At 44.2% G+C, this 9,262-nt stretch overlaps 1 protein-coding gene across 1 annotated transcript; it reads right to left on the bottom strand.

Annotated features, from left to right (window-relative positions):
• Positions 1–1,933: 1,933 nt before the first annotated feature.
• On the bottom strand, positions 1,934–8,025 carry LOC119267404 (pentatricopeptide repeat-containing protein At5g67570, chloroplastic-like). The gene is made up of 9 exons (XM_037548790.1): positions 7,442–8,025; positions 6,981–7,172; positions 6,772–6,853; positions 6,476–6,667; positions 6,245–6,358; positions 5,576–5,669; positions 5,302–5,459; positions 3,493–3,927; positions 1,934–2,980 (listed from the first exon to the last, which is right to left on the bottom strand). The coding sequence occupies exons 1-9, from the start codon at positions 8,008–8,010 to the stop codon at positions 2,273–2,275; spliced, it is 2,544 nt and encodes an 847-aa protein (XP_037404687.1). The 5' UTR covers positions 8,011–8,025; the 3' UTR covers positions 1,934–2,272.
• Between the last annotated feature and the right edge of the window lie 1,237 nt (positions 8,026–9,262).

Raw genomic sequence — 9,262 nt, 5'->3', positions numbered from 1 at the left:
AACGTATTTTGATTTGGACGATCTTTTGAGAGAAAAAGACTTTCTGAAGTCCGGAAATGGACTTAAACCTAAAAACTGAAAGCCAGCATGCATGTTATTAGCAAAACACTAACTATATTTACTGACTACTGGGCATATATCATTTTGTTTTTTCAGGTGTGCATGGCAGTCTTACCGAGCGAGCAGCAGCCGCCGCCTCCCCGCTGAAGACGAAGTCGTCCATGTCACTAGTCGTCCATGTCACTAGTCACAACGTGTCCGTTGTCGCTCGCAGCTGCGGCGTATTGGCGAGGAGGATTCATTGTTGACATGAAAGCAATCTGGAGTCAGGGCGACGGCTCGAAAAGGTCAACGAATACAATGATTACATGGAGATTGTTCGAAATATCAGCTTGGGTCCCAAAGTGTATGTAATCTAATGTTAAGTAACGACCGGCGGCAAAAAATGGTTGAGACCAGATCTACTTTACGTCTTTGTTTGTGATGCGATTCCGATAAGAGATTTCATTAAAAACGAGTTTGGAAACAAAATTCACATAGTAGCTAAGGATCGAGTTAGTCATGCAAAACAAATCACGCAGCAGAATCACTGAATCAGGTAGGGCAGATTTCAATCGTCGCCTGGCGAGGCGAGTGCGTATACGATGACATGGAAATGAAATCGGAAGAAAGCAGAAGGTAGTGGGAAGGAGATCGATGAAGTCGCTCACATTCACAGCGTCGCGCCGGTCGCCTTTGGAGCCCGCCGCTGCCGGTTGCCGGCGAGGAGAGAGAGAGAGAGAGAGAGAGAGAGATCGGTAGGGGTCAGGGCGACGGCTAAACGAGGGTTTTACTTTTGCCGCGGCACCTGCACGTGAATGGCGGGACCTGTTGGGCTATTTATGGCACTTGGACTATTTCTGTAGAGAACTAATTGTGGCCCACTAAAGGCCCGCACCTCTTGGGCCGAGCTATCCAGGCCCGTTAATACGGCCCATCTGCGGTTTTCCCGTGTAGTATTCCCAAATCTCTTTTCTACTCAGTCTGCTCTGGAAGAAGCCAACTGACGGAGCTGTTAAAGTGAATGTGGATGCGTCATTTCATGCAGAAACTTTGTCAGGAGCGCGCAGAGCTATAGCTCGTGATGATCGGGGCAAATTTTTGGCAGCTGCAACATGTGTTCTACCCCATGTCTCTAATGTTCACTCAGCAGAATTATCAGCTGTTTGGAAGTGGCTTAACTTTAGCAGCAAATCTGCGTTGTACTAAGGTCATCATAGAGTCTGATAGCATGGTGGCGTTGGAGGCAATATCTGATCCAAATGCTTACATGGGAACTGATGTTCCAATCATTGCAGAGTGCTCTCTTGTGACCATGGAGTTCGCTAGTATCGCCTTCGGTTATTGTAGCAGAGAAGCAAATACTGTGGCGGATGCATTAGCAAAACATTGTTTCAGCATTAGTAGGTCTGAATCTTGGGAATCGAATGTCCCTGACTTTATTCTCGCACGCTATGTAAACGATCTGGCTATTATTTAGTGAATAAAGTTGCTACGATAAATAAAAAGTGTTCAAAAAAAAAAACTCAGTCTGCTCAATACTTCTCACAAAAAAAATCTCAGTCTGCTCAAAAAAGGAAAATCTAACATATGTAAAAAAATCTCAGAAAAAGTTTTCCTAATTGCAAAATGAAGTTTTTTCAAAAAGGAAACTCAAAACGAGGTTAAAATGGAACCGACTAACTCCAAAATGTGCGCAGCTACGCACTCGTGTTTCATTGCGACACCCACTGTACATGTTAACAACTGCAAAATCTTGCTTGTCATGGTTCTGGGGCTTTTGCTCATGGAGCTATTTTTTTCATTACTGGCTCGAGCAAGCACCCACAATCGGTGATTCACAAATTGATGTGATTTGTTATGCAAAAAAGCAGAGTTCTATTACAGTTCCTACTAGAACATGTGCCTAAGTATCCTTCGCGATCCGATCCACTTCTTACAAATGAAGTTAATACACAGGTTTGTCCCTAAACTACCACACATATTTACCCCAGAGCAGCACTTATCAACATCTCCGCAAATAATTTGTGCAACAAAAGAACATGTGTGCAAATAAATACTCACAGGTTGGTTTACTCTTCTACAGAACTATGGTGGGATCACAACAACCAGAAGCAACCAAAGCCTGCGGGACTCCATTATTTCCGCATTAACCAGGCCTGAGGCCAGTTCAAATTGATGTCTGAATTTTACACTAATAACATCAAACAACATGCCTGAGTGCTTCATTCATTTATCCTCTCATAGTTTCTCTGCTTCCCTTCTTCGGAGCAAATATGTCCTCAACACACTCCTGCTCCCATGATTCGAGAATTTCTGATGCTGTCGGCATCTTTTCATATGAACTACAGTTACCAAATGAGTTCATGGAATCAAGCACTTTGTCGATGGCAGATACCTGTGTGCCCCAGTGCGCAAGATTACGATGTTCATCTTCTGAATGCGGACCATGCAGTACAATGTCCCCACCCGACCCAGCTTTGACACCTGATACAGGGATATCAGTACTGGAATCAGATAATTCATGACTACCCAATGAGTCCTTGCAAGAGAGCTCATCCTGTTCCATCAGATTGCTATGTGAACAATTATCTGCTTGAGGCTCTTCAGCGTCTTTCGTCAACATTGTTGCACATTGGGACTGCAATGCTCTTACAAAACCAAGTCCGGGATCTGTTTTGATGGCATCACTAGTACTGAGGTGCCTTATCAGGTCTTTCAACGCATCCACCCTGAATCGATGTGAATTTTGCTGAAGTAGATCGCTCCATTGCTGTTCATTCATCTCGACTGAAGACGCAGACATAGTATTCATGAGATGCAGTGTCCTTGCATGGTCGCTATCAGCAATAGTTTGGCAAATATTTTCAGTGAACAGCTCTACGTCAGGGATTTCTCCTCTTTCAAGTATTGAATCAAGTGCATGCTCCACCAAATAGGGCTGCAAAACAAAAGCACGATGAGTAAATAATTCTGCACTTGGTCACCTTCGGTGCAAGCACACTCCGCGGCAATTCCTAGTAGCAGGCTAAAGGTATTTGGAATGCCCTCTCTTGAGGTCAGATGCACAAATTAGCACAAACTTGAAGAAGATCTGCCAATGCAAATTGAAATAAATTTGGATATGAAAGAAATAAAAACAACTTGGATGATGATGACAATGACGATCATTATAAGGTGGAGTTTCAGGTGCCACATTTCTTCTGGAGAGTACAAACTGTCACACAAACAGGGGTGTAGCCATATTAATATTATTAGATAGCAAACAAATGTTAACTCCATGATGAACACAACTTTACTTTTATTTGTTAAATACGATGTAAAAGGCCATATTTGCACAGATATCTTGAACATATTATCCAAACATGGATCTTAGCTAGTATTGTGTTCAGAATTGAAACGCGAAGTCATATATCTCAGAAAAGGTTATGGGGTAGTAGATAATAAACACACCTTTCCAGCTCTGGATGCCTTGATGAGCAACCATGAATATTTGCTTTGATCTAGATGGTGTTGAGAAAGAGTCATCTGTCTGTATACATTTTCGAAATATTCCCACTGTTGGGCGGATGCAGATGCTTCAAGTATAGAGCTGTATGTATACACGTCTGCTTTAAGTGATGAATGGTCACGGGTATGTGGCTGAGAACTACAAACACTATATGTGGTGGTCTCAAACAAGTCCTTTGCCTTCCCAAACATATCACAGCGTCCATACACTTTTAGCATGACATTTATCGTCCCAATATTTGGAGTACAGTAGTCCTTCATTGATTCAAATATCGAGATACACTCGGAGATATACCCACCATCAAAAGAGGCTAGGATCATGCCAGTAAATGCGAACTCCAGTGGTTTAGTGAGGCGAAGCTGTTCCATCTTCTCAACCTGAAACAGAAAAATTATCATAAGAATATATTGCATACATTTCTTTTCTTTACTCTGAAGGGGAGCCTTGGCGCAGTGGTAAAGCTGCTGCCTTGTGACAAGTCCTGGAAACAGCCTCTTACAGATTTGTAGGGAAAGGCTGCGTACAATAGACCCAAAGTGGTCGGACCCTTCCCCAGACCCTGCGCAAGCGGGAGCTACATGCACTGGGGCTGCCCTTTCTTTTCTTTACTCTCCAAGTCCCCACATGGAGATATTACTCGTGCAATAAGGAATCAAAACAGTAATGCCAGTGTTCTGCGGAAGTAAGATTACTTAATTTGACTCCAGGAAGAAAATGGAGCCAGAGTGGAGATACAAAACAAAACCCGCAATAGAAGAGGAAAGCCGTATCCTCTGTGCTCTCTGTTCTAGAATATATGACGTGTTGGACAAGACATGGTATCCCATAAACAACTTTGACCAAGAATATTCATAGTGTTTAGCTTTGGAAGTCTTATGTGGTAATGCATCATTGCCTCAGCACAACATTTTCAGGATTATTTAAGGTGCTGTCTTTCTCAGTTTGTTTCAAGTTTTAAATTAGTCTCTTACTCCCGCTGTTCACAAAGACGTGTTGTTTTAGAATTTGAGTCGTCAAACTTCCTTAACTTTGACTGGTAGTCTGTACCGAACTACCTAAATTGATTATATTTAGTATTGTACCGATATATTTTTATGAAGGGGAGCCTTGGCGCAGTGGTAAAGCTGCTGCCTTGTGACCATGAGGTCACGGGTTCAAGTCCTGGAAACAGCCTCTTGCAGAAATGTAGGGAAAGGCTGCGTACAATAGACCCAAAGTGGTCGGACCCTTCCCCAGACCCTGCGCAAGCGGGAGCTACATGCACCGGGGCTGCCCTTTACCGATATATTTTTATGTAAAGCAAGTCCAAAATATATATTTCTACTTTATTAGTAAATTAAACACCACCATTTGTGTTAGTAGCATTTGAGATTATGCATGCCAGAACTCAACTTTCAGCAGATAAGTGCAGCTTGAGGTGGCAAGAACCCCTAGTGGGCACAAATTCATACCTCGTGGCTTTTCCAGTAACAACCAGATTAGCTATTCTCAGAAGATCATACACACATCAAAGATGAGAGCATCTTTTTTCTTCAGCTTTTTTGCCAGCCAAAGAAAAGCTATCACATTTCTCCTAACCTTGGTAGGACATATGGCATGGTTCCTGGGCTGTTTTTCTAAACAAATCTCGATGAAGAAATCAAATCATATCTAGCACAAACCTCAGAAGGCAACACTATTTGACTAGTTACACCAAAAAGAAGAAAGCAGTATGATTGCAGATATAAATGTATACATGATCAATCACAAACCTGTAACATAGCATCTTTCCACCTTCCTTTATTGCAAAGACAGCAAGCTAATTCATAGTACACACTTGCAGCTCCAACGACTCCTCTTTGTTCCATGTCTTTAACTGCTTCAACTGCTTCATTTACTTTCCCTTGTTCCCAGAAGGCTCTTACTAACACTGAGTGCAAATATTTGAAGGTCAACTACATAACTGAAATGTCAAATAACAAATCCAATGAATATAACTACAATGCATGAATGCAATACATCAGATGAAGCTTACTGCAGCGCTACCTTTATAAGTTATCGCTCTTGGAGGTACCCCTTTTCTCTGCATCTTTTCAAAGAACTTCTGGACAAACTCATACTTCTTGGATTTAAGCATGACCTTTCAGAAAGCAGCCCCAGTAAGAATAACAATATGGTAAAACAAATGACAGACTCAACAAAGAAAAAACACCATATTTTTCTTAAATGTGATACCATATTATTTCCTTGAGAGTGGAACAGATTGGACAAATGAAGATATGAGATAAAGGACAGGCATAGGAGGAAGATAAATAACTTGACATAAGGGTAATATTAATACAGGCAGGGCAAAATCAGAGCACTGAATCTCTAGAACAATACAAACAGAGACCAACAGTAAACCAGATGCATGTATTACAGCCTGAAGAGTATCTGCAATAAGACAGGCCTGGCTAACTAACAGTTGTGGTTCCCAAAAACAAACACAATTTGTCAATAATATGTTAAAATATGGTAATAAGTTTTAGCATCGTATCTTAACAGATTGTACCCATAATAATAATTTAAAACATGGTAATAATCAAATAAATTAGTGATATCTTCGTCGAGATATAAATGCCACAAACTATTTCTAAATATGTATACCAAACAAGAATAGAAAAATGTTACCAAATTACCCAAATTTCAATACCAATCATCAAGTAAACAATTTACCTCCATTGCCAAGCCAAATGTCGCTCCTGTAGGTGTCAATCCACCGAATCGCATTTTCTGAAACACCCAAAATACCCCTTTCCATTGCTGTGATAGTACGCAGGCATTAAGAACCTATAAAACCAAAGGTCGAAGTGACAAGACAATCAACTTTTCAACAAGATCAAGACTTCTTCCAAGAGGGAACTAGGAAAAAGGAATGAAAAGAAAAGTTGCAGAAGCTACTCTAACCGAGTTATAAACGAGAACATCCGGCTCCAAACAAGGATCCCAATCTTTGCGCCGCATCATCATTACCCTTTTTGAAGGCTTCTGTCTCATATAATCGATTATTTTAATTAGCTCATTGAGAAGGCCAGCTCTACCAAGTGTAACAGCAATACTATGGTATGCAGCCATATCAGGGTATATTTGAGCATCTCCCTGATGTGAAGCAAGATAAAACGTCTGTGTCAGTTACTTTTTTTTTTTAAAGAGGGAAACATACTAATTAATTAATTATGATTATGGGGAAAAAATAAAACTACCCTCATGATGGTGAAAATCCGCAGTGCTTCAGTTGGCATCCATGCTTTCCCAAGGATTGACAGTAACTTTGTATAGACAAACCTAGACATGGAATAATCATATAAGTTAAGTTATTGATATTCCACCATAATTTTGTACCATAAATTATGCTTACAGTGGCTGGAAAGGAGGAAATGAGTACAAAATGAATGCATAAACAGAAAATTACCTGCTTCTTCGATGCTTGTAACTGTTTTCATTGTACACCCACTCGGTAACAGCAACAGCCTGCCTCCAGTTTCCCTTTGCCTCGAGCCCTTTGAGTATTTGTAATAGATTATCTTCATTATATATTAGGTCAGCTTGTTTCATCATTCTAGTAAGCCTCCAATCACCCAAACTAAGGTCCCCTTCATTGAGCCTGGTGGACAAACTTGTTTACTGAATTTTGGAAAACAGAACACTTCCAGTTCACATGTGACTTGATAATTAAGTATGAATCTCATATAAAAAACATGTGTCTAGCTATGAGATACAATCCATGCTAACTCTATAATAACTGCCTTTAAGGTGCCTGCCCATGGAGCTAAATTGGTCACTTTTTTATCATTCTTTTCCCACCCCCAAGCTGCTAAATGGGTCACAAATCAAGAAAGTCTTGAAAGAGCAAGCGTAAGAAACATCGCTTACCTACTGATCAGCAGCTCAATCCTCCTCTCCTCGTCCCCCACCTCCGAAATCCAGCCGGAGCCGACGCGCCTCTGCTTCCCCTTGGCATCCTCCGCCCCCTCATTTTCTACGTCGCCGTCAAGAAGCCACTGGAATCTGTCACCGCTCCTCTCCTCGAGCATCTTCCGCAGGCCGACGAGGCCCTCCTCGCCGGAGGCCGCGCGCGGAGGGCCCACGACGCCGCGGGCGCCGTGCCAGGGCCGCCCCATGAGGACGCGGTACTCCTCGGCGGCCGCGCGGAAGCGGGCCTCCTCCTCTGCCACCAGCGCGTCCTCCTTCGGCGGCGCGGCGGCAGCGGAGGCCTCCTTCCTGGCGCGCCGCAGCGACTTGCCGGCCTCCTTCTTGCGGAGGGCATGGAGGATCTTGGGCGTCGCGGACACGCCCTTGCGGAGGAGGCGGCGACGCAGCGTCTCGGTGGTCGGGGTCGGCCGGGGCTTGCGGTTGGGACCTGGGTGGGGGGTGGGGGTCGGGGTGGGGTTTTGGAGGTGGAGGGAGAGGCGGAAGCCGGGGGAGGGCGAGGAGATAGCCATGACCGGGAACGCGCGGAATGCAGCAGCTGCGTCTACAGTCCTCCACAGCAGCAAAGACCACTACACTTCAGAACTGGGCTTACAGGCTTGCCTCCGTGGCGGCTGGCCCTTTTCCACTCCAACTTCAGCGTTTGTTTGAGCCCAAGCTAGGCCTGTTAAAATTTGGCTAGCCAATACTTTGGTCAAGGTTTTGGTTGCCCATGTTTTGACCAATGTGTGAACTAGAGCTTCCTTCTAGTATGTATGAGGATGAGGAGTGGCTTCGCGATGATGGAGCAAGGAGGTGTGTGCGTCTGCCGGATTTGATGTCTCTGTCTGCCGACGGGCGTGCGTGATGCACATGCGTGTATAGAGCTTGGTTGTGGCCGGGACCGAGGTGGTCTTTTTTGCCTCGGGCGCACACCTATGGTACCTACCGGCATGGTGCTCAGCAAGCCTCGGCGGTTCGTGTTGCATCTGGTGGCATGGCTTCCGACCGGTGGCTGACAGATCAGGCGGCTGGTGCAGGTAAGTGGCAGCCCGCAACATCGGCAAGATGCGGTTGGTTGTTTAGGCGGTAGGCTTCTTCGACTGCGAGATGTCTCGGCGGTGGTGCTTGCTTGATTTGATGACGTGGTGCGGGTTGGGAGTTTGGGTGAAGACCATGTCTCAGCCTTGAGCATGTGACCAGTGATGGCGACGGTTGCGGATGTCGTAGACCTTCTTGGCGGCATTGCCGCACCCCCTCCCTCATGGATCCGGCTCTGGGGAAACCCCGAATCATGCGCGATAGAACGAATAGCGGTGTCTTGGTGTTTGATGATCCACAAGTATAAGGGATCAATCGTAGTCCTTTCGATAAGTAAGAGTGTCCAATCCAAAAAGGAACAGACGATATTGATAGGCGATTTTCTGCAAGGTTTTCTCTGCAAATGTTGTAAAATAGTTTGGGTAGATAGTGTGATAGCAAGATAATTGATGACAAGTAACAAGTAAAGGCATCTCCAATGCTAGCCCGTAAATTGGCTCCGACATCCGTTTGTGGACATTGGCAGGACCAGTCCGTGGACACTGAAGCGGGTGCATAGGGCACCGAATTAGCTTATTTGTGGTTGTAGATGCTCTTATACCTTCTTGGCAAGGCATTGCTCATGGGCTTGAACTCTTGAAACGGGGCATCATTTGGAGGGTTGGAAATGGCCAATCAATATGCATATGGAGAGACCGTTGGATCCTGAATGGAGGCTCGGGTAAACCTATCACCATGCAGGGC

The sequence above is a fragment of the Triticum dicoccoides genome, chromosome 3A (genome assembly GCF_002162155.2).
Source record: "Triticum dicoccoides isolate Atlit2015 ecotype Zavitan chromosome 3A, WEW_v2.0, whole genome shotgun sequence".
Taxonomy (NCBI): Eukaryota; Viridiplantae; Streptophyta; class Magnoliopsida; order Poales; family Poaceae; genus Triticum; species Triticum dicoccoides.
Note: the sequence above shows the minus strand (reverse complement) of the source record. Positions and strands in the feature narration are given on the sequence as shown.

What these genes read in the sequence shown, in the direction of transcription:
- LOC119267404 (XM_037548790.1), bottom strand. Translation starts at nt 8,010, where the DNA reads ATGGCTATCTCCTCGCCCTCCCCCGGCTTCCGCCTCTCCCTCCACCTC. An exon ending in GGATTTTCACCATCATGAGG is followed by an intron (nt 6,668 to 6,771) that starts GTAGTTTTATTT and finishes GCTTCACATCAG; the next exon opens with GGAGATGCTCAAATATACCC. An exon ending in ATGTTCTCGTTTATAACTCG is followed by an intron (nt 6,359 to 6,475) that starts GTTAGAGTAGCT and finishes TTGGTTTTATAG; the next exon opens with GTTCTTAATGCCTGCGTACT.